The sequence below is a fragment of the Doryrhamphus excisus genome, linkage group LG11, assembly GCF_037039965.1.
Source record: "Doryrhamphus excisus strain RoL-2023G ecotype Guam linkage group LG11, RoL_Dexc_Guam_v1.1, whole genome shotgun sequence".
In the NCBI taxonomy this organism is placed as follows: domain Eukaryota; kingdom Metazoa; phylum Chordata; class Actinopteri; order Syngnathiformes; family Syngnathidae; genus Doryrhamphus; species Doryrhamphus excisus.
The window spans coordinates 1,626,773-1,652,988 of record NC_136367.1 but is presented as its reverse complement, the minus strand read 5'-3'; the positions used below and the strand labels follow the sequence as shown (position 1 = coordinate 1,652,988).

The 26,216-nt window shown below is 35.7% G+C and overlaps 2 protein-coding genes across 4 annotated transcripts in view; one reads left to right on the top strand and one right to left on the bottom strand.

Moving 5' to 3' along the window:
• LOC131134308 (intraflagellar transport protein 20 homolog) overlaps nt 1–15,588 on the bottom strand; it is a 33,831-nt gene extending 18,243 nt beyond the window's left edge. The window contains exon 1 of the mRNA XM_058079446.2: nt 15,542–15,588. The gene's annotated coding sequence lies outside the window, so the exon portion shown is untranslated. The remainder of the gene's footprint in view (nt 1–15,541) is intronic.
• Nucleotides 15,589–20,490: 4,902 nt separating this feature from the next.
• Nucleotides 20,491–26,216, top strand: part of cnih3 (cornichon family AMPA receptor auxiliary protein 3) — a 46,057-nt gene continuing 40,331 nt past the window's right edge. For all 3 annotated transcript variants that reach the window (XM_058072446.2, XM_078794511.1, XM_078794512.1), the window contains exon 1: nt 20,491–21,020. In XM_058072446.2, coding sequence (XP_057928429.1) covers nt 20,943–21,020 — 78 coding nt within the window. In that variant the 5' untranslated portion in view covers nt 20,491–20,942. The remainder of the gene's footprint in view (nt 21,021–26,216) is intronic.

The window sequence follows — 26,216 nt, the reverse complement described above, 5'->3', positions numbered from 1 at the left end:
CCTGGTGAAGGAAGATGCAGTAGATACGATGCTGTGTGAAATTGGAGGAAGTCAGTGTAGCATAGCAGCTTTTCACGTGTCCGTGTCAGGGGAGCAGGTGCAATCAGTGAGGCTCAAAAGAAAAAAAAACAAACCTGTGCCAGATTGTTGCCGTGCCTTTTGTTGTTACAAGTTACAGTAATCCCTTGCACTTTGAATTCTGCAGATTCAATCAGTTTTTTTTTAAATATATCACATTTGTGTTTGAATACAGCCTATTATTAATGAAAAATATGCATATTTAAGGGAAATGTAATTTTTTTTAAAACCTAAATTAGCATGTTTTCCCACTTAATAATAAAATAATGAAACATTTTATTTTGAAATGCTTCTCTGAACACTCAAAATACCTCATAAAACACCTAACAATGACTAAAATGAAGCATCGGACAAGACCACTTCCACACACAAAGTGAGGAGGACTTTTATTTTTACTCTATCATGTCAGAAATGCGTTGGCTGACTCAATTTTTACTGTTTTATATTGTATAGGTTATGTTTTGCCGCCGTCTGTTTGTCTGTTAAAAATTAGCAGTGGTTAGCATGGAGGCCGCTCAGTATTAACATGTCAAAGCTAGCATGTTAGCTAATATTAACAAACTAAATATATAGATAAAGTAAATGTAGGAGTAATATTTATGTTGTAATTCACTGTTGTATTGTGATTTTTATGTTCTTTTTCAGGATTTTTTTTATATTTCAACTTTCTTGAAAAATTATGACTATTTCAACTTCATTCTGGTAAAATTACTGGGAATTTTTTCCCATTGTTGATTAATTTTTTTGGTATTTTATTGGTTCATTGTATTTTTAGAATGTTCCTTCATCCACTGAGTTTTTACATTGAATCTAATATATTGTGATTTTTCTGTTCTTTTTCAGGAATTTTTTTTATATTTCAACTTTCTTGAAAAAATATGACTATTTCATCTTTATTCTGGTAAAATTACTGGTAATTTTTCCCATTGTTGTGTAATTTTATTTGGCATTTTGTTGGTTCATTGTATTTTTAGAATATTCCGTCATCCACTGAGCTTTTACATTGAATCTAATATATTGTGATTTTTTTGTTCTTTTTCATTAATTTTTTTAATATTTCAACTTTCTTGAAAAAATATGACTATTTCAACTTAATTCTGGTAAAATTACCAAGTTTTTTGGCATTTTGTTGGTTCATTGTATATATTATGATTTTTCTGTTCTTTTTCAGGCCTCGAGTGTAAATAAATAAAAAAAAATCTACTTTCATATTGTGCTTTTAGTGTAACTATTTCGTGGGGAAAGCTCCTTCTATCTCTTTCACTTTTCTTTTCATCTCAGAGTTATCATCCCCTAGTTGTCCTTTGGATTATTTAACGGTGAGAGTTCACTGTGCGGCCACTAAGTTTTTTGTTGTTGTTCTTTTTAAAAGCGGTGTGTAGAAAAAGTCAACAAGAGCTCTTATGTAGGACTTGTTGATGCATGCATCCAGAACCTTTCTCTAAAAGCTTCAAACCCGGTTCTTTCATCAATGTTTAAACATTCAAGATGTATTTTCTTGTGCTTTGCAAAAAGCACATTTTATTATTGTTACAGTATTGAAATAAACTCAGTTTAAACTCAGTCTTCTCTTACTGTAAAATGAACACACAATGGCTACCACATAGAGGGGGGGGGGGGGGGGATTCTGGGATAGTCCTGTCAGGTTCAAGCTAAATTATGAAGAGACATTTTATATGTACTGGGACTGTGGTGAATTATTTATTTTTACCAAGCTTTAGCCGGGCCTCCATTTAGCAGTGGCTGCTGAAACAATACATTTTTAGCGACATAGTCATTGCATCACTGCCTTTTAAATGGGGACGGGTCGGTGACGGTGACGGTGATACAATAAGCACCGCTACTAAAATGACAGACCGATTCCATTCAATGTTTTTATAAAACCGCATGATAAAATCCGATGCATCTCTTTGCACACGCAGCTTTGGGAAAGAACACCGTTTTTCCTCCAGGGTCATTTATTTTTAAATTCTTTCACTCTCCCTTTTTAGTATCCACAGCACGGGGGAAAAAAGGCAGAGAAATGAAGGGGAGGGAGCAGCCATCTTGGACGTGGTTAAAAGCATAATCCTGGTCACGCTGCATCAGCAGCAAAAGAGAGATAAGAGAGCGAGGGAATGCCTGAGCTGGGAAACCCCTTTGCAGCGAGAGCGTGCTTGCTGCAGATACTGCGAGGTCCAATAAAACGCCCGAGTACGAGGTGGAATAGAATAGAAGAGAATATAGTGGATGGTGAGATGTTAGTCTGTAGAATTGGGAGGGGGGGGGGGGGGGGGGAGGAGTAAATCGGAGCAGATAGCCAAAGAGTTTAACGCATAAGAACCCATTGACCAAGTGGAGCACATAGAATACCTTTTATGATACTTTTTTCCCCCCTAAAATACTACTCCACTTGACATTTTTTATGTGCTTGGTTCCGTAAACGTACTGATTTTAAATACAACCCTCCGTAATTTCCTCTGTAGAACCCACTCTAAAATCTGAGGGTGAGGAACACTAGTCACTTTTACACGATTAATCACAATCGCACCGCTATACGCAAAATAATACACATAATAACTCCAAATAAAAGTAGGAAATACATGCATTTTTAATTATTGAATTGCGATTATTGAATTACCCTGTACTGTATAATGCTAAAAAAATAACAATAATAATAATTCTGTGATTAATCATGATTAGTTATTCCGAAAATTCCTTCATTATTTCCAAAAGTAATGTAATTACCGTATTTTCTGGACTATAAGACGGCCCGGAGTATAAGTCCCACAAGGCCAAAAATGCATAATTAAGTAGAAAAAAAAAACATACATAATTCGCACAATTCGAAAGTCACATTTTTTGGGGGTAATTTATTTTATAAACTACTTGACCAAAAAAAACATACGTATAAATGTGACTTTGGGAACCCTTACAATTTCCTGAGTTTCCTCCGTAGAACCCACTCTAAAATCTGAGTGTGAGGAACACTAGTTATCTGGGAGGAGCCAGGTTGCCTCTTGGAATCTGTAAATTCTCACTTTCACACGATTAATCGCAATCGCATCGCTATGCGTGAAATAATACACATAATAACTCCAAATAAAAGTAGGAAATACATGCATTTTTAATTGATTATTGAATTGCGCATACCCTGTACTGTATAATGCTAAAAAAAAAATAATAATAATTATGTGATTAATCATGATTAGTTATTCCGAAAATTCCTTCATTATTTCCAAAAGTAATGTAATTATCGTATTTTCTGGACTATAAGACGCCCCGGAGTATAAATCGCACAAAGGCCAAAAATGCATAATTAGGTAGAAAAAAAAACATACATAATTCGCAAGTCGCATTTTTTGCGTGTAATTTATTTTATAAACTACTTAACCAAAACAGACAAAAAAAAACGTACGTATAAATGCGACTTCGGGAACCCTTACAATTTCCTGAGTTTCCTCCATAGAACCCACTCTAAAATCTGAGGGTGAGGAACACTAGTTATCTGTAAATCCTCACTTTCACACGATTAATCACAATCGCACAATCGCTATGCACGAAATAATACACATAATAACTCCAAATAAAAGTAGGAAATACATGCATTTTTAATTGATTATTGAATTGCGCATACCCAGTACTGTATAATGCTAAAAAAATAACAATAATAATGATTATGTGATTAATCATGCGATTAGTTATTCCGAAAATTCCTTAATTATTTCCAAAAGTAATGTAATTACCGTATTTTCTGGACTATAAGACGCCCCGGAGTATAAGTCGCACAAGGCTAAAAATGCATAATTAGGTAGAAAAAAAACATACACAATTTGCAAGTCGCATTTTTTCCGGGTAATTTATTTTATAAACTACTTGACCAAAACAGACAAAAAAAAACGTACATATAAATGCGACTTTGGGCTTGGGCGTTCAAACATATCTTATTAATCGTTAATCATTCATGCAAACTCCACACAGAGATGGCTGAGGGTGGAATTGAACCCTAGTCTCCTAGCTGTGAGGTCTGTACGATAACCACTCGACCGCCATGCAGCCCATATTCGCATATTAACAATAATTCATGGTTCCATTTATCACAGTGAGTCTTCCAAGGCCCTGATGCAGCAAAACAGTCCCAGACCATCACACTACCACCGCCATATTTTACTGTTGGAATCATGTTTATTCATTTTCTACCGCTTATCGTCACGAGGGTCATCACCGGCTGTCTTGGGGCGAGAGGCGGGGTCCACCCTGGACTGGTGGCCAGCCAATCACAGGGCACATATAGACAAACAACCATTCACACTCACATTCATACCTATGGACAATTTGGAGTCGCTAATTAACCTAGCGTGTTTTTGGAATGTGGGAGGAAACCGGAGTACCCGGAGAAAACCCACGCATGCACGGGGAGAACATGGAAACTCCACACAAAAATGTCCGAGGGTGGAATCGAACACGGATCTCCTAGCTGTGAGCTCTGCGCGCTAATCACTCGTCCGCCATTCAGCATAAAAACATCTTATTTTCTCTTATTATGTCTACTATATTGGGTAATATGAGTATAAAGTTCACTATAGGGGTGTTACTTCATGTCTAGAGGGCTCTAAAATTCATTCATTCATTTTCTACCGCTTATCCTCACAAAGGTTGCAGGGGTGCTGGAGCCTATCCCAGCTGTCTTCATGCAAAAGGCGGGGTACACTTTGGACTGGTGGCCAGCCAATCACAGGGCACATATAGACAAACAACCATTCACACTCACATTCATACCTATGGACAATTTGGAGTGGCTAATTAACCTAGCATGTTTTTGGAATGTGGGAGGAAACCGGAGTACCCGGAGAAAACCCACGCATGCACGAGGAGAACATGGAAACTCCACACAAAAATGGCCGAGGGTGGAATCGAACCCTGGTCTCCTCACCAGATTATTATTACGCGGAGAAAACCCGGGGAGAACACGCAAACTCCACACAGAAACAGCCGAGTGTGGAATCGAACACGAGTCTCCTAGCTGTATCTCGATTAATCTCGATTAATCAAGTTGTTTTGCACAAAATTGTTGTGTATTTTTCACTTTTATTGGAACACGGGCTACTGACCGCCTGTAAGGTTGATCCCGGAGTTGAATCGGTGTGTTTTGCCGAACAGGACCAAAGAATACGTTTAAAAAAAAAAAAAAACAAGACAGCTGTGGAAACAAAGCTGGTAATGAGTGATGATTTGATTTCAGATGCAGCATTCGGTGCACATATTACATATTATTACTTGTGTAATAATCTCATCAAAGGTGGCGTTCTCGGAAAAAAAAACACAACCGTGTCCCGCCGTCGGTCGGTTGCTAGTGATGGACGAAGTGTTGTTATTACTCTTGAAAGGTATCAACGTCACCGTCGGAAAAACGGCGTGACAAGGCGCCTGTGATCATTACAGTTTCCTTTGGTTCTATTTCAGGGTTTTTGAGGCACGTCTCTTGTGATCCATTTTTGTCCTCTTTCATCTTCCCGCTGCTATTTTTACTTCCTGTCACCGCGTGCAGACTTGCAAACCGATGCTTGGCGTGTGACGGTGAGATGAGATAATAGCAGAAGGCATCGTTTCCCGACGCAGCCGCCATCATTTGCATTGCGGGTTGCCATTTAGCCTTTATTCAAAAGGCAGTTACCAGCGAGCGGTCTGATTAATGGATTACTGCCGTAAAGAACGGTCAAAGCAGCAAGGTTGTCGGAATCTTTTTTTTTTTTCCTCGAGGGATGTTGTTAGCGTATTAAAAATGACCTCTGCCCTCCCGGTAGCGCAAATTGAATTCATCTTATAATCAGATACTCAAAATGTAGTGCACGTTGGCAAAAAATATGTCTGACTTCTAGGGGTATAACGGATCTATACGAATATCAATACCAAGTACCTGGTATCTGTCGGCGATATTCCGGGTTCGGAAATTCACAAATTTTTGCCCAAAACACAATTTTTATGTTTATGACTTTATGCTTCACTAGCCACGTTTACATTTGGAGTTTTTCTCTTTCCGAATGGAATCTTTCCGAAAACTATGCTATACATGTAAAGGAAGCTGAAAGGTCTGTGTGCTAACCACTCAACCACCGTGCTACCGAGCGATTACATATAAATAAGAATTGTTCTCAAAATATAGTCTATATTCCAATCTCTTGTCTACATGCGCCGCTATAAATCAACCAGAATAGTCAATGGGGCATGCCCAGTAAAACATAAACACCAACATCACGTGATACCGACTTCCTTGAGTTTTTCTTTCACTTGTTGGAATAACTCCGTATTCCCAGTTTTTCCTTTGTCCAGTCTTGAAATTTTGTGATGGTTTTATTTCATTTGAACATGCATCAAATTACAATTGAATGCATCCCATAATCAGTTCCCAGTTCCACATCTCCAAAAGGAGTAGGAAGAAGCAAAGCTTATTAAATCCTACCCCTCCGTCTGGTACTTTTACAATCACTAACTGTTACATTTGTTCACTTCCTGCTTTCATAATATAAATTTAATATAGTCAATATAGTGATATATATAGCAGATCATGACTGGTTCAAGACTCTTCATCAGGGGTCTCAAACACGTGGCCCGCGGGCCAAATGTGGCTCGCAGGACACTAGTTTGAGGCCCCCCGCCTTGATATGAAAGTTTAATGTTAGTTTGATATGGATGCTGTATGGTATCATGTACCCGGAAAAAATTATTACGTTTGATTCATGTTCATGTTAAAGGTTAAATAACTGTTAATAGTTATCCTCACTATCCGTGCGGAAGTGGTAAGTTTTTGGCTATTTAAGTTGAAAGGAAATAACTTGAAGGCTACCGTTTAGGTCGCTAGCGCTCTAGTTTGCGAGTTAGCATGTGTCTCGAGACCCTGCAGTTGCGCAATATGTTGTAAATAAAAAAAAGAGTATAAATGTGACTATAGTCATGTTTTGTCATGTCTACAGGGCTCTAATAATGCTTTGTTCATTTTAATATGAAAAAAATAATTTGTCTACCCACCAACTATATGTGGTTTCTTAAGTTTTTATTATTTGCTGTTTTATTGTTATTTATTACTGATTGGTTGATTTTCTTTATTCTTGATTTGTTTATTTATTTTTCATCTTATTTTGTGCAGAAAAATAAAAATTAAGATATTTGAGAACAGTGGAATGTTTTATCAGAGCTTTTATTGTAGAAAATCAGAACCAAAGCATTGAAAAAGTTTTTTTGTTTTGTGCAAATTTTCTGTTTGTGTTAAAGGTGAAATGACAAAATCCTTCAAGGGTCATGATGAATTACCAGTATAAAGTATCGGTATCAATGTATTACCAGCATTGGAAGTACGGCCCACCTCTAGTTAACATGGGTCCAGCCTCTCGCCCTTTCTTTCCTCACACATTCATGCTTTAAGTACACAATCAATTATTCAACATGCATTTTTCAGCAGCCATACCACCCACTCTGACTGAACACACACTCCGGTTCACACACACTGGAGACAAAAGACCTAGCGCCCACATGCTCGCATGTAAACGCCCCATTAGAAACCTACTAAACCATCAAGCGGCGTTTGATTCTTCTTTATTTAAAGGCGGAATACAAATAACAGTTGGCTTGCATGTCAAAGAGTACGTAGTTCAAGATCTCTACAGCCTTATTGTGGTCGTTGTGGATGTGCTACAATCAAAAAAAAAGTACCATAGTTTGTGGACCTTTGTGAATGAACGGAAGGAAACCGGAAATACCCGGAGAAAACACACGCATGAACGGGGAGAACATGCAAACTCGGGATTGAACTCGGGTCTCGTAGCTGTGAGGTCTGCGCGCTAACCACTAGACCACCGTGCAGCCTAAAACCTAATCACGAGGTTAGACATTCTGCGGAAATCAAAAACATCAGCAGGTTTTTACCACCTAAAAAACATTGCCAATATCAAGGGAATTGATGCAGCGGTCTCAAACATGCGGCCCGCGGGCCAAATGTGGCCCGCAGGACACTAGTTTGAGGCCCCCGCCTTGACATGAAAGTTTAATGACATGTCCAAAAGGAGTAGGAAGAAGCAAAGCTTATTAAATCCTACCCCTCCATCTGGTACTTTTACAATCAGTAACTGTTATATTTGTTCACTTCCTGCTTTCCTAATATAGTGATATATATATATATATATATATATATATATATATATATAGCACATCATGACTGGTTCAAGACTCTTCATCAGGGGTCTCAAACACATGGCCCGCAGGACACTAGTTTGAGGCCCCCCGCCTTGATATGAAAGTTTAATGTTAGTTTGATATGGATGCTGTATGGTATCATGTACCCAGAAAAAATTATTACTTTTGATTAATGTTCATGTTAAAGGTTAAATAACTGTTAATAGTTATACTCCCTATCCGTGTGGAAGTGGTAAGTTTTTGGCTATTTAAGTTTAAAGGAAATAACTTGAAGCCTACCGTTTAGGTCGCTAGCTCTCTAGTTTGCGAGTTAGCATGTGTCTCAAGACCCTGCAGTTGCGCAATATGTTGTAAATAAAGAGTGTAAATGTGACTATAGACCCTAGCTCCAGTGGTCCCCCAAGTAAATTGAGTTTGAGACCCCTGGAATAGTGCCTTTGTCTCCACAGCAGGCTAAACTGCCTTCTCAGCGGGCTCTCTAAATAAGCAGTACATCCAGAATGCTGCTGCTCGAGCCCTGACTAGAACTAGGAAAGATGACCATATTAGGCCGGTACTCGGGTTTCTTTTCATAATCTTGCGCCAAAGCAATCGCTGACATGTTAAAGCCACACGGTCGGGATGTATTTCAGTTTTATCCAACCAAAATCTGGAAAAGTCATCCGGAAGATGTGCGACAATCCTCAACGTTGGCGATGTTGAAATCCAAGCACTTCTTTCAACTGTGCGTTTGACAACTGAAAGTAAGTATTTTATCTGCGCTCTTTGATTCTAATTCATTTTTACTTTATTTTGTTTTATGGAATGATTTCCTGAAGTGATTTTACCCTTTTTTTTTCTGTAAAGCACTTTAAATTACCTTGCCTAGAAATAAACTCGCCTTGCCTTGCAATTTCTGACAAAGACTCGGCCAACACTGAACGGGTGCCAGTTCCTCACTGACAGCAATCAACTCCAACCCCTAACTTCCATTTCCCTAAAAGGCTATGTTGGGTCTGATAAAAGGTACATCAAAGCCACGCTCATCCGTTACAGGTATGACATAAAAGTAATGTACACCATAAATACAGTCAGAGTACTGACAGTAAACAACCAATGGGCTTCAGTTTGGGGATTATCCAAGATTCTTCCCTTGAGAGGGAAACAGCAGGCAATCATCTATCATTACACTCAGGAAACAGGCCTGTATATCACAACAAGCTCTCATTACCTTTACTCCCGACACCAGGAGCAGGAGCACCCTTTGCTGAAAATACTCAGTATTACTCAGTACAGTTGATGTACTTGATGTTTGCTAAATACAAGGATGAAGAGTCTTGAACCAGTCATGATGTGCTATATATATCACTATATTGACACTTACTATGGTACCCATTATGGCATTGGATGCTCATATCACCAAGTACTTTGGTACGGGACAAAAATAAAATAAAATAAAAAAACAAACAAAAAAAATAAATTAATAAAGCAGGAAGTGAACAAATGTAACAGTTGATGTTTGCTAAATACAAGGATGTATATATGATATACTATATCACTATATTGACACTTACTATGGTACCCATTATGTCATTGGATGGTCATATCACCTTGTACTTCGGTACGATTATTAAAAAAATAAATAAAATACTTAAATTAGGAAAGCAGGAAGTGAACAAATGTAAAATAAAATAAAAACAAACAAAAAAAATTTAAATTAGGAAAGCAGGAAGTGAACAAATGTGCTATATATATCACTATATTGACACTTACTATGGTACCCATTATGTCATTTGATGGTCATATCACCTTGTACTTCGGTACGGTTATTAAATAAATAAATAAATACTTCAATTAGGAAAGCAGGAAGTGGACAAATGTAAAATAAAATAAAATTAAAAAACAAACAAAAAAATTAAATTAGGAAAGCAGGAAGTGAACAAATGTGCTATATATATATCACTATATTGACACTATGGTACTCATTATGTCATTGGATGCTCATATCACCTTGTACTTCGGTACGAGGCACATTATTAAAAAAATAAATAAATAAATAAAAATCTTAAATTAGGAAAGCAGGAAGTGAACAAATGTAAAATAAAATAAAATAAAAACCAAACAAAAAATGTAAATTAGGAAAGCAGGAAGTGAACAAATGTGCTATATATATATAGTATATATATATATCACTATATTCACTTACTATGGTACCCATTATGTCATTGGATGCTCATATCACCTCCTACTTCGATACGAGTCAAGAAAAAAATGAAAAAAGAAAAAAGTTATTAGGAAAGCAGGAAGTGAACAAATGTAACAGTTACTGATTGTAAAAGTACCAGATGGAGGGGTAGGATTTAATATGCTTTGCTTCTTCCTACTCCTTTTTGGACATGTGGAACTGGGAACTGATTATGGGATGCATTCAATTGTAATCTGATGCATGTTCAAATGAAATAAAACCATTACCAACAGTAAAATATGGTGGTAGTAGTGTGATGGACGGGGGTTTCAAGTCTACCAAAAAAAAAAAAAAAAAAATCCCGAAGGAGAACCTGAAACCAACTTGGGTTCTGATCCAAAACCCATCAGCAAGACAACTGAAACATGGATGTGAAGGGAAATGTAGCATTAACGAACGCATCATTAGCGCTTCCTTTATTTTGTGTATATCGTAATCGTCGGCTAATCCTTACAGAGGGTTTCTGGTACTACACATACATGACTACATTCGCTAATACGTGACGATATAATTATAATCTCACAAGGAGTGTAGGTTCATAGAATACTCATCCCTCTCTACTACACACATACACACACATACACACACATACACACACATAGTACTGCTTTACTCATGTGTCACATCTTTCAAACGAATCGACCCGTGTGCCAGAGCCATTCTTGAGAAATGATACGTGTCATGGCCCAGACACACACACACACACACCCAGGGGCCGTTGGTGCCTATTTTCTGGGTCATTGTGATTGGTAAATCATTAATAAACTAACATGGGAAGCCATTTTCATTGAGTGCACTTGGAAGTACGTCCCTTGACGGTGACAAATTTCACTATATTTCTTGACTCGGTGAAGAGACCGATAGGGATGGTTCCACCACCCAACCGGCATATGTACAGGACGCCGGAATTGAACTGTGCCAACACATTTAAGTACGCTTAACAGTACATACTGTAATCCCTCATTTATCATGGTTAATTGGTTCCAAACCTGACCATGATAAGTGAATTTTTGAGACACATGCTAACTCGCAAACTAGAGAGCTAGCGACCTAAACGGTAGCCTTTAAGTCATTTCCCTTAAACTTAAATAGCCAAAAACTTACCACTTCCACACGGATAGGGAGGATAACTATTAACAGTTATTTAACCTTTAACATGAACATGAATCAAACGTAATAATTTTTTCTGGGTACATGATACCATACAGCATCCATATCAAACTAACATTAAACTTTCATATCAAGGCGGGGGCCTCAAACTAGGCCGCGTGTTTGAGACCCCTGATTTACAACATATTGCGCAACTGCAGGGTCTTGAGACACATGCTAACTCGCAAACTAGAGAGCTAGCGACCTAAACGGTAGCCTTCAAGTCATTTCCCTTCAACTTAAATAGCCAAAAACTTACCACTTCCACACGGACAGGGAGGATAACTATTAACAGTTATTTAACCTTTAACATGAACATTAATCAAACATAATAATTTTTTCTGGGTACATGATACCATACAGCATCCATATCAAACTAACATTAAACTTTCATATCACGGCGGGGGCCTCAAACTAGGCCGCGTGTTTGAGACCCCTGATTTACAACATATTGCGCAACTGCAGGGTCTTGAGACACATGCTAACTCGCAAACTAGACAGCTAGCGACCTAAACGGTAGCCTTCAAGTTATTTCCTTTAAACTTAAATAGCCAAAAACTTACCACTTCCACACGGACAGGGAGGATAACTATTAACAGTTATTCAACCTTTAACATGAACATGAATCAAAGGTAATATTTTTTTCTGGGTACATGATACCATACAGCATCCATATCAAACTAACATTAAATTTTCATATCAAGGCGGGGGCCTCAAACTAGTGTCCTGTGGGCCACATTTGGCCCGCGGGCCGCGTGTTTGAGACCCTTGCTCTAACCCAAAGACAGCTGGGATAGGCTCCAGCATACCCACGACAAATAGCATCACCGTCTGACAGCTTTCTTGGTACACTTGATGACTTTTTCCCCTTCAATAATAATAATAATAATAATAATAATATTAATATTACAAAAACACACAGTCAATACAGTGTTTATGTGTGTGTGTCATTCCTTGACTAATCTGTCTTCATTAGTCGAGTGGGTCCTGAGTGACTGCCGTCCTTTTTGCCCTTTAGAATGAGCGTTGAGAATAAACACCCCTGACAAATGAAACCGCCTCACAAATGAAAAACAAGTCAAATTAGAAAGGTGAGTCAAAGTCAACGCCCTACTCCGCGTAAAAGGCAGAGCTTTAGCGTAATGGCGCAGTGGAATCTAAAAAAAAACACATATATACGTTTTTTTTTTCCCCCCTCGGTCAAAACCTTCAAATGAATCTCTGGCAGCAATCGAGCTCCGTTGAACGAACACGATTCCCTGGTGTGCCTTAAAGGGCCAATTTCCTGAGCCTATTGTTACCAAATCCAATGTCGCTTATTGATTATCTGCACATTTACATCAAGGTGATCTGACAGAGTAAAGCTGCGGAAGACGGAGTCGCTCAGCCGACATCCTGACTTTGCTGCCATCTCAGGCTGAATGTAGAAAGCATCGTGATGTCTCTCAAAAATGGTACAAAAAAGTAGCTGTAATAGAAACAAATAAAGTCAGAATAATATTGGAATAAAGTCATAAAATTATGGGGAAAAAAATTCCCAGAAAAGAGTTTAAATAGTTGGAATAATAAATGTAGAAAAGGAAAAAAAAACAGCTGAATTTTTAAAGTAAAAAAAATATTGGCTATGATAATGCATCAAAGAAAAGTGAAAAGTTAAGAAATTGGACCTTGTAAAATGCTGAGACATCGCAATCATCCTGATTAGTATCATTATGTTTTGTTTTTTATTATTTTACTTTTTTTTCCTTCCATAATTATTTATCTGCACCGATAATTACCGGCTTGATATCTGTGTAAAAATGTGATAAGGTTGATATCGGTATCAGATTTTTTCCCCAATCATTCCCGATGGAATGTGGGAGGAAAACCCACACATGCACAGGGATTGTGTTGGGATTTCGCATTTTGTTTGGCAGTCCTTGAATGCACCATAGTTGTGTGTTCACGAGTGGTGACTAACTATACATTTTATACTTTTAATATGTTTAATAGTCAAATCAATCTAATCAAAAAATTACTTTTATTGCAAATGATGATCCAAAATCAGAAAAGGATTTCGGGGTTATAGTGTGTCAAAAATTGAGATTTTATATCAATTACTAGTGGAAAAAATGAGTCTACTGTATAGCAATATCAACATGATAACAATATAAACAATTCAATCACACAGAAATGGCCAAGGGTGGAATTGAACTTGGGTCTCCTACCTGTGTGGCCTGCGCGCCAACCACTCGAAATGAAAACCGATATGTTAAAAATGCTGTATACAACACATACAGGAGATATGCTATGTTACATATAACCGTATCGGCTGATATCGGTTTGGACGATATCGGTTTTCGGCAAAAAAGCCAATTTCGGACATGCCAAATTTTATTATCCATTATGGTTTCAACATCGTGCATCTTACTTTATCGTTTTGTTTTTTTTATATAATAAATGGTTTTGTGTTTCATGGCCGACAATGACCCAATTACTACTCAAAAACTAAGACATATGTATGTAGTATTCTATTCTATTAGTAAAAAAAAAGTTCTCCTCCCATTCCGTGTGGAAGTGGTAAGTTTCTGACTTATTAGAGTCTCTTGTGTCCCTGCATTTGATTTGTCCATGTGTTATTTGGGTATAATTTATACAGTGCATATAACTTTGACTTACATCACATAAATAATTATACAGGTCATCACAGTGGTATCAACCTGATACTGATACTACCCTTGTTATCAATGCTAATATTTAGATTAATCACGGTGTGTATAAAAAACGGTTGGTGTGTGATCTAGAACATTTGCATGCATGTAGAGAAATTTCATAAATAATTTGCTTGCAGATGATTATAAGCAGCTGGTGGCAAATCTACAAAGCCATTGGCTGCAATATAAAAAATAAATGAATTTTAGCCACTTTTAAGTATCTTGGAAGCGAGTCCCAAAAGTTGACTAGTGTTATTTGGTGTTGTTTATACTTGACAGACACATGTTGCAGTGCACGATTCCCTGTTGATTAACACATTTAAAAAAAAGGCAATAAAACAAAAAGCCACTTCAGTGTCAGAGGCCGCCGGTCTATACGTGTTTGTGCCTGCAGCGATGTCAGCCTTCGTTTGACTTGTATCCAGGGAGCAAAAAGCGAAGAAGACGATAACTGCCGCTTGAGACCACTACGTATTGATCGGTGACTCATCTTAAAAACATACAGTAGACTGAAGACTGAAGCTATGAAACTGAACTGTTGGGATAAATGAAGCAATGAGATATTAACAGCGCAGAATGCTGCCATCTGGTGGCGAGACAATGAAACACCATGCAGCAGCCACTCTTTCCCATTGACACATTATCATTCATTCATTCATTCATTCATTTTCTACCGCTTATCCTCACGAGGGTCACAAGGGTGCTGGAGCCTATCCCAGCTGTCTTCGGGTGAGAGGCGGGGTACATTGGAATACATTAGGACAAAAAAAAACACTAAGGAGACACTTTTTACATCGCTACCCTGTACAGAAGAGTCCATGTTTTGTTGTTTACGTAAAAAGTGTGTTACGTCACTAATTTAGATTGCCAAGAGAGAAAATTCTCACATTTTTTCCTTTTCACATAGACGATAATATAGTAAATACTACAAAGATATTTAATTTGATGCAGTTTTAAGTGTTTTAAGTGAACGCCACAATGCAGCAGAAACGTAAACCTCAAACTTTGAGTTCGGTCTAAACAAGGCACACACATATATAACATCCTGTTGAGTTCCCTTCACAATAAAGGCACATCCGGTCTAGCAAAAAACAAAACAAAACACTCAACTTAGACATCTTTCCATAGCATTTCTCACAATTAATACGGACTATTTCTGAAATCGGTGTAGCATTAATACAGAAAAAGTATTAATGCACTTAATACACTTCAAATAACGTGAACTGCTTACCTGGGTCACGAAGACTTTCAATGCCGGCAAAGTAGTCCTTTACACAGCTGTGCTGATTTGAAGTCATTAAGTCCGGAAGTGACGGAACGGAAACATTTTGGAGAGGTTGGCACGTGACAGTCACGTGACTGTCCCAATACAGTTTTTAAAGTGATCGTTTCAACGTGATAGTTATTAAAAGTGACAGTTTAAATAGTGATAGTGATTTCTTCAATATCATTTTTATATTAATTGTATGATAAATATTGGATAAAAATGAATTCATATTCAAGGTGGGGGAATTTCGCTATGAATTAGCCTGCTTATGATTAGCATAAATGCTAATATGTCACTGAATACATTTTGTGTGTATCGCAGCACTTTCCTTTTTTTTCAATAAAAATGTCCATAATAAAAGGATAATTGCACCATCTACTGGACAAACCTCACATTGCAGATATAAAATACACTTACATCGTTTACCCATCTTCAAATGGTAATAAATGCTAATAAAACTAATACTAACTAATAAAACCACAGCTCAATTTTTGTTGTCCTCGGTACATGGGAAAAAGAAAATCTACTAAAATACCAAAAAGATCGAAAAACTGGGTGAAAAAAGAGCAAATCTGTGTAATTTAAGCAGAAAAAGTTGAAATGTTGATATTATGAGTATTAATATTAATATGATTTGTCTGCAAACTCTTCACTTTTAACCCTCGAAAGGTTTACCTAAGAAATACCCAAACATGTAGCAATACAAGTTTAAAATAATTTTAAAAAATAATAAAAAATGTATAGAATGCATATAAAATGGATGCTGCTGCAATGCTGCCTCTGTCCACCAGAGGAAGCCACAGCCCACAGGGAGGCTGACGTCATTGCAGCTCCCCCAATGAATGTTTTGATCAATCCGATCTCCTGACTGTGTGACCAACATGCCACTACACTGTCATTTTTATATAGTTTTATTTTTAATATATATATTTTACATTTGTATTGGTATCTAGTACTTTTGTGTATATATATATTTTTGTTGTTGTTGCACCAGACCACCAGACACGGATGCGTTCTGACTTGTTGAATAATATCTTGTTAAGTAATACAAACAAATTTAACAAAAAATATATTCTATATATTTTAAATTCTGCATATCATCTGTCAAGAAAATATGCAGCAACAAAAGCCCGAAAAACTTGTACTTGTATAGTGTAACTAGTACTACACAATACCAGTGATTAAATCCTGTGTGATAATAATGTACTCCAGTGTGAGATCACATAAAAAAAACACTCAATGCTGTCCCTCAGGTATATAACATCTAGACAACAGTGCAGAAATAGTACTACGATTAGACAAAAAGGATGATTAGTTGCTATGCAACACAATTTGCAACACCCGCTGAGATTATGAAATAATGGCCTTGGCCGCTTTCCAAAGAAAGAAATGGGAAACGATTTAAAAAAAAAAAACAAAGTCTGGCATCATAAATATAAATAGCTGTAGGAAAGGCAAAAACAGTCACGTTTAGCATGAGCTACCAACATTCATTTATTATTTTGGGGGATTTTGGGGGCATTTTGATCAGTAGAACCGTCGCTGGATGACACAACGAAAGTGGAAACCGAAAGTAGCAATTGTTTTTTGGTATATGTAAACATAAACACAGACTGTATGGGAAAATGTCAGTTTTTCACAATATATTTTGACTTATTTTGATATTTTTTTTCTCTAAATTATTGAAATTTTCTTCTTGGAAATGTCTTTTTTTTAATCTTCTTTTAAATTTTACAATATTTTGACTTGATCCTAATAAGTTTACTATTGTTGTTAGATTTTTAGATTTTTTTTTTTTGACTGAATTCGAAAATTACGGCTTTTTTTCCCATTTCAATGTTTTTTTTTTCCTCAAATTTTTTAATTTTCTTCCTGGACATGGTCTTCCTGTAACATTATGACTTTATTCCAATAATATTTTTACATTATTGTTTTTTTTATTTTTAACAGCTATTTGTTATAATTATTTCCCATTTCTATTTCTTTCTTTTTTATTATTATTTATTTCTTCCTGGAAATGTTCATCCGGTAATATTATTTCTTTATTCCAATAATATTTTGACTTCGACTTTAAAATTGTAGTTGTTTTTTTTCCTTTTCTACATTTTTTTATTCCAACTATTTAAACTTTTTCTGGGAAATTTTCTTCCCATAATATTACCTCATTTGTTTTTATTACAGTTGTTTTTTTTCCCATTTGTACTGCTTTTTAAAAATTATTTAAATCTTCTTACTGGAAATGTTCCTCCTGTAATATTATGACTTTATTCCAATAATATTATTACTTTATTTTTTTTTAAATTACAGCTTTTTTTCCCCCTATTTCTACTTCTTTTTTAAAAATGTATTTAAACTTTCTTCCTGGAAATGTTCTTGCCGTAACGTTATAACTTTATTAATATAAAATATTATATATTATATAATAGTATATAAATATTTTATAATATTTAGACTTTATCCTTGTAAAATTACAACTGTTTTTTCCATTTTCTACTGTTTTTATTCCTACTATTTAAACTTTTTTATTGGAATGTTCCTCCCATAATATTATGATTTTATTCTTGTAAAATTAAAGCAAATTTTTCCTTTTCTACTTTTTAAAAATTGTTCAATAATAAATAATAAGAAATCGAAATTTTCTTATTGTAATATCCAATTAAAATTCCACCCATTTCTACAATTTTTTGTAGAATTATTCGAAAAAATATATTTCCAAAAATATTTTGACTTTATTCTGATAATATTATATATTTTTTCCAAACCTCATTTTCCACCGCTGCAATACAGAATCAAATCCCCAACCACAGAATATGCAAACAACAAACAAAAAAAAGAGCTGGACACCAACTGCTGATACTGTTTATTTGAAGTAGGCACTGTACTGTAAATAAAGTAGCAGAAATATTATAAATAGTATAATGTGCAGTAAAAAAAGTGGTAGATATGATATTTCAAACAATCCAAATAGTGAAGATGTACCTACCTAATACAGGAAGTGCTGGAGTTGAGTCCATCCATTTGAATGCTAAACCTCTCAGAGGGTTGAACCTGCTTTACTCAATTCCTACCAGTAGATGGGGGAAGAGTCTCAGACAAATGTTTTGTGTGGCCCGGTCAGGAAACACTTAGGCACGTGACCATTCCAGTATGGCTTCCCCTAAATGGCAGCATAAATTGGCATATTTCCACCAAATTATTTGTAGCCATTAAAGTTCATTTTAAAACCATAACAGGGTGGTAAATATTACAATATTAATCTTACAATAATAATAATAATAATCTTACAATATTAATCTGTATTTCTTCTATGAATTCATATCAAAACTAACTAGGGAAATACTGTTAATAATTTTTTTAAATGGCATGAAAATCGCAATAGCAAAAATAATGAGAGAATCAATAAATTTTAATAATTTTGAATTAATACATGGAATTTATAGATTTCAAAAAAGTAATACAGTAACAATGAATAATTGAATATACTGTATATGTAGCATGACACATCATTGATATTAATTAGGAGTATTTTACAAAAAAAATATCACAAATACACTTAAAAGGTTACCTAAGAAATATACAAACATGTACCAATATGAGGCTAAAAGGCAAAAAAAAAAACACATTTATAAAAAACAATATTTTCTCTCGTACTTTCATTGGCAGTCAAGCAGCATTGAAACAGATACTGCCTCTGTCCACCAGAGGAGCCCAGAGTCCAGAGGGAGGCTGACGTCTTTGCAGCGTCCCACTGAATTTATTCATTCATTCATTTTTTTTCGCTTTTCCTCACAAAGGTAGCAGGGGGTGCTGGAGCCTATCCCAGCTGTCTTCGGGGCGAGAGGCGGGGTACACCCTGGACTGGTGGCCAGCCAATCACAGGGCACATATAGACAAATTTAACGTAGCATGTTTTTGCTTTTATGGAATTCAGTTTTTACTTTTATTTCTTTATATTTCGGATTACTTTTTTTTTTTTTACACTTTTTAAAAAGTCATTTTAATTTTCATTATTTGAGCCTTTATGGAAGGTATTTTTTAAAATTTTAACTATTTGTATTATTTTTTATTTAAAGCATTGTTATTTTGAATTATTTGAATTATTTTCTTCCCGTAATATTCTAACTTTATTACAATAATATTTTGACTTAATCATTATAAGTCTACTATTGTTGTTAGATTTTTAGAATTTTTTTCTTTTTTGACTGAATTCGAAAATTTTTTTCTCATAATATTTTAATTTTCTTTCTGGACATGGTCTTCCTGTAATATTATGACTTTATTCCAATAATATTTTTACATTATTGTTTTTATTTAGAACAGCTATTTGTTATAATTATTTCCCATTTATATTTCTTTTTTTTTTATTATTTAAGCTTTCTTCCTGGAAATGTTCATCCGGTAATATTATTTCTTTATTACAATAATATTTTGACTTTAAAAATTCAGCTGTTTTTTTTTCTTTTCTACATTTTTTAAACATTTTCATAATTTGTTTTTATTACAGCTATTTTTCCCCCATTTCTACTGCTTTTTAAAAAAATATTAAAATCTTCTTACTGGAAATGTTCTTCCTGTAATATTTTTATCCTTCAGTTTATGTGATTGCAGCAATGTATACGGCATATGAAGGTGTCATAATAATAATAATAATAATAATAATAATAATAATAATAATAATAATAATAATAATAATAATAATAATAATAATAATAATACTGATCATCTATTAACTATGGAGTGTTCCAAGACGCCATAATCCCTCCATAAATATAATGCAAAAAATATCTCTACATATAGCCTTATTTGCTGTGCGCGTGCACCAATCTCACGTGCACACGCTGTGGGTGTTGCTCCTATAGATCCACCTGTTCACGCGCGTGCCTTTCATCTTCTCTCCCCCCCCCCCCCCCCCCCCCGAGCCAGACGAATGGATCCGGCATCGGCGCGCATCCTCTGCATTGTGTTGCGCATCAACTCCTCCACGTTGCGGCTTGTTTCGTTTGTATTTTGCTATTTTTAAAAAAAAGGGACATGATTCCGGCGGTGGAGGCAGTCATCACAGCCGCCGAACATCAACCCGGGTTGGGATTCTGACTCACAACACCACCGCTGCTTCACAGACGCAGTGGACGTTTTTTTTATTTTTATTTTTTATATTATTTTATTTTTATTATTATTATTGACATAAGAGAAGTCATGGTACCGGTACCGTGTCGTGTTCTTGTGGCAGCGTGACAACTTTATTGTTTAAACCGCAGCCCCCCTATCTTTTTTTTTTTTTTTTTTTTTTTGGGGGGGGGGGGGGTATTTTATAAATGGGATCGAGCTTTTTGTGGGAAATTCCCCGCCGTTTTGTGTCCCAATTATGTTCACTTTTGCTGCCTTCTGCTACATGCTGTCTCTGGTCCTCTGCGTGTCACTCATCTTCTTCGCTATATGGCATGTAAGTACTTCTTGTACCTTATTATTACGCGGTAAATACTACACAATTCTGGCAAGGTCTGTTTGATGTTCAAAGAGGGGGGGAGGTGGGCGATACTGCATATTTTGGTATCGATTCGATACCAACACGACCGGATACTGATACCGATACTGTTTTTGGTGTTTGTTAAGATTCTGTGACTTTGCCATTATGATTGTGTAATATATTAAATATACAATAATATATAGAATATAATCATATATTAAATTGTTTTATTGCACACAATATGTTTTATGTAAAATTAATTAAGAAAATAAAAAAAGGACTGTCACCAGGTCTTGCAAGATTCAAACATGAATAAATAATAAATAATTTATTAATAAAAAATTCATTAATAAAAAATGTATTAATAAATAAGTTATTAATAAATAAGTTCATTAAGAAACTAAATATATACAGGACTGTCACCAGGTCTTGCAAAATTCAAACATGAATAAATAAAAAAATATATTAATAAATAATTCATTAATAAATAATTTATTAATAAATAAGTTCATTAAGAAACAAAAAAATAGGACTGTCACCAGGTCTTGCAAGATTCAAACATGAATAAATAATGAATAATTTCTTAATAAATAATTCATTAATAAATAATTTATTAATAAATAAGTTATTAATAAATAAGTTCATTAAGAAACTAAAAATATATATAGGGCTGTCACCAGGTCTTGCAAGATTCACACATGAATAAATAAAAAAATATATTAATAAATAATACATTAATAAATAATTTATTAATAAATAATTATTAATAAATAAGTTCATTAAGAAACTAAAAAATATAGGACTGTCACCAGGTCTTGCAAGATGTAAAACATGAATAAATAGTAAATTATAAATAATTTATTAATAAATAATTTATTAAGAAATTATATATTAATACATATTTTATTAATAATTAATTTATTAAGAAAAGATTTATTAAGAAATAACTTATTAATACATTATTTAATAATAAATTGTGATGATTCAATTAATCATTTATTAATCATTTATTAATAAATAACTTATTAATAAATGATTTATTAATAAATAACTTATTAATAAATTATTTTTTAATACATTATTTATTAATGTAATGTTCATTGAGACACACAAGCACCAGACTGTGTTCTCGACATCATGTCAAGCACCGTGCACATTATGTCTACTCCATTGGGTATTAGGAGTATAATGGTGACTATAGGGGTGTTATTTTATATCTAGAGGGCTCTAATAATAGGTTTATTCATTCATTCATTTTCTACTGGTTATCCTCACGAGGGTCGCGGGGGGTGCTGGAGCCTATCCCAGCTGTCTTCAGGCGAGAGGCGGGGTACACCCTGTGGACTGGTGGCCAGCCAATCACAGGGCACATATAGACAAACAACCATTCACACTCACATTCATACCTATGGACAATTTGGAGTGGCTAATTAACCTAGCATGTTTTTGGAATGTGGGAGGAAACCGGAGTACCCGGATGAAAACCCACGCATGCACGGGGAGAACATGCAAACTCCACACAGAGATGGCCGAGGGTGGAATCGAACTCGGGTCTAAACAGGTTTAACTAAAAGCAATTATTTGAGCAAAATCAATGAGCTGTCATTCAAATCCTCTGAAGTCCTCTTGTGTCAAATAAGTTGAAACACTGATAAAGAACACTTCTGTTGATCTGATATTAAACTGGGTATTGATATTGCCCATATTAGCCTCCGCCCACCCTTAACTGCTGAACCCAATGGCGTGCACGCCTGTGTCAGATGTCACTGCTGCATCTCGCTAATTTGTCTCATGCTTTTTTTTTTTGCACTGCCGGCTGCCTTCATGCATGCTGCACTGCCACGGTGCAGCATCCTAAATCAATTAAGCAGTCATTTTCACACAAGTGATTGGGAATCCAGCAGCTGTTTTTCTCCAGCCATTCACACCTCCATCATCAAAAAACATCATACAGTATGAATGGATATACAATATATACAATATATGTACCCATCATCAGTTCCCAGTTCCACACGTCCAAAAGGAGTAGGAAGAAGCACAGCTTATTAAATCCTACCCCTCCATCTGGCACTTTTACAATCAGTAACTGTGACATTTGTTCACTTCCTGCTTTCCTAATATAGTTTAAGGTTTTTTTTTGTGTTTTTTAATTGAGTGCATCCCATAATCAGTTCCCAGTTCCACATGTCCAAAAGGAGTAGGAAGAAGCAAAGCTTATTAAATCCTACCCCTCCATCTGGCACTTTTACAATCAGTAACTGTTACATTTGTTCACTTCCTGCTTTCATAATATAGTTTAAGTTTTTTTTGTGTTTTTTTTTAATTGAGTGCATCCCATAATCAGTTCCCGGTTCCACACGTCCAAAAGGAGTAGGAAGAAGCAAAGCTTATTAAATCCTACCCCTCCATCTGGTACTTTTACAATCAGTAACTGTTACATTTGTTCACTTCCTGCTTTCCTAATATAATTAAAATTTTTTTAATTGTATTATTTTTTTAAAAATTATTATTATTTATTTTTCGTCAGGTATTTTCCAAATATAAATATTATTTTTAAGCAAAAATGCCTAAATCTATTGTATAAACAGATGCGATTATGATATTAAACAATATTATTAAATATCTTAAATACATTAGCTAACCATATAATATCTAATATAATTTATTTTTTTTGTTTTTTTATTCATTTTTTAATTTAATTAATTTTATTATTATTAGTAGTATTCTTTTAATTTATTATTTTTATTATTTTTAAACATCCTGAGTACTCAGACTTGTTAGGTATGAAAAAAAAAACATAATTTGAACATAATTAATTTCAACTGCTCATGACACATTTTTACCAATATTAATTTCAATATTAATTATATGCGAGTCTGCTAATTACAAGGTAGTCTATCCTTGACATCCTGATTGTTTGGGGGGGGGGTGGTGGGGTTGCAAGTTGAGATCTCCGAAGCGTCGCTACTGTTTTATAAATAACAAATATCAAAATAAAGCATCCCTTTTTAGCAGTTGTATGAATGATATTTGTTTACAGTTGAATGCACTATTCTGACGCCTCAGCAATAATCCACCTTGCGACGGGGGTGGGGGTTGGGGGTTGGGGGCGCTTGATTGTGTTTTCTGCTTAAGACAGCAGAAAGAGTGGCGATGCCTCGGCGGATTCCCACTCTCACACACGCTGACATGTAGACACGCGGCGTAATAAGCTCATTCACGTCTTTGTGTTTTTTGTTCCGAGTCGTTGAAATTAGACCGTTCAATAACCTTCAGGCGTGTTTTCTGTTTGCGTCGACTTACTGGGAAATTGAATCGAACTTGGGTAAAAAAAAAAAAAAAAACTATAAATAATAGCAAAGTCGTGTAAATGAACATAAATAGAAAAAGAGGGCAGAGATGAAAAGTGAAATGAGTCATGAACTTGTGCAACACTGAAAACAAGATGAGTCCGCCATGACTCTTATTTTTCACACACACAAGATGGACCCATTAGCATAATTTATGTCATACAAGAAGCCTGCGCATGGACCAGCTATTACAGCTATTATAGAGAAGAAAACGAACCTCATTGATCAATCATAAAGGCTTCTGTGATGCCATACGGGCGGAGATATGGACAAATTATTAACAAATAAACACAGCATGGGAACACAGAAGGGAGGAGTTAAGGACAAGTGTGCTAGGGAATTAAATCATAAAACATTGAAAAAAAAATAATAAATACAATTAAAAAATTAAAGCCTATTTGCTCATATTTGTTAAGTATTAAATATAATTAAATATAGTTATTTTCCCCCAAAAATAATTGATTGAGTAACAGAATTCTCACAATGAGGAACCACAACTCTTGTGGGCTAGCTGTTTAGCTTCCTGTTCAGTAACTAGGCGTGTCACGAGACGCTCGGATACACGAGATTCGGTGTACAAGAACGGAATGAGACAGGATTTAAACATTACATTTAAGAAAAGTGCATTAAAATTAATTATTTATTAATTAATAATAATAAATTAATTACACAATAAAAAAATTCTACCCTAATAACTCATATTTGTTGTGTATTAAATATAATTAAATATAGTTATTTTCCCCCAAAAATAATTGATTGAGTAACAGAATTCTCACAATGAGTAACCACAACTCTAGTGGACTAGCTGTTTAGCTTCCTGTGCAGTAACTAGGCGTGTCACGAGACGCTCGGATACACGAGATTCGGTGTACAAGAACGGGATGAGACAGGATTTAAACATTACATTTAAGAAAAGTGCATTAAAATTAATTATTTATTAATTAATAATAATAAATTAATTACACAATAAAAAAAATTCTACCCTAATAACTCATATTTGTTGTGTAATAAATATAATTAAATATAGTTATTTTCCCCCAAAAATAATTGATTGAGTAACAGAATTCTCACAATGAGGAACCACAACTCTTGTGGGCTAGCTGTTTAGCTTCCTGTTCAGTAACTAGGCGTGTCACAAGACGCTCAGATACACGAGATTCGACTGCTAATGCGCAGAATTTAGAAAATCGGATGAAATCTGCCCCGGGGGCTTTTCCCGACTGGTCATGCCTGGAACACCTCACCAGGGAGGCGTCCGGGTCCATGTCCCAAGAACCAGATTTGGCCGTCGAAGACCGGGTCGTCCAGGCACCCACCCTTGACCGCCACCCAACACACAACCCACCGGACCCTTATGCTCGCCGAAGACTGGGTCGCCCAGGCACCCGCCCTTGACCGCCACCCAACACACAATGCACCGGACCCTTATGTTTGCCCCCGTAGGTGGTGGGTCTACAAGGGGGAGATCCCGTATGGCTTCTTCGGGCCACGGGTGAAGGCCCAACCACCAGGTGCTCGCCTGCGAGCCCCATCCCAGGGTGAGTCCCCGGTATCCCACATCCGGGCGAGGTGCGGTTCCTTGGGAGACCCTACCAGGGGGCATATAGCCCCAGACAACATACCTCCTCAGATCACTCCTGCACTCAAACCCCTCAAGGTGGTGATTCACAGTGGAGATTTTCGAGTAGTGACTGAGGAACTAATGAAGAACCGCAGAGGAACCCAGGGTGCGAGTGTCAACAGTAAAGGTGCTGCAATCGACCATGAACTCTTCGGCATAAAACCAAAGACGTCATGTCATGTTAGCGGTGAACATCCAAGA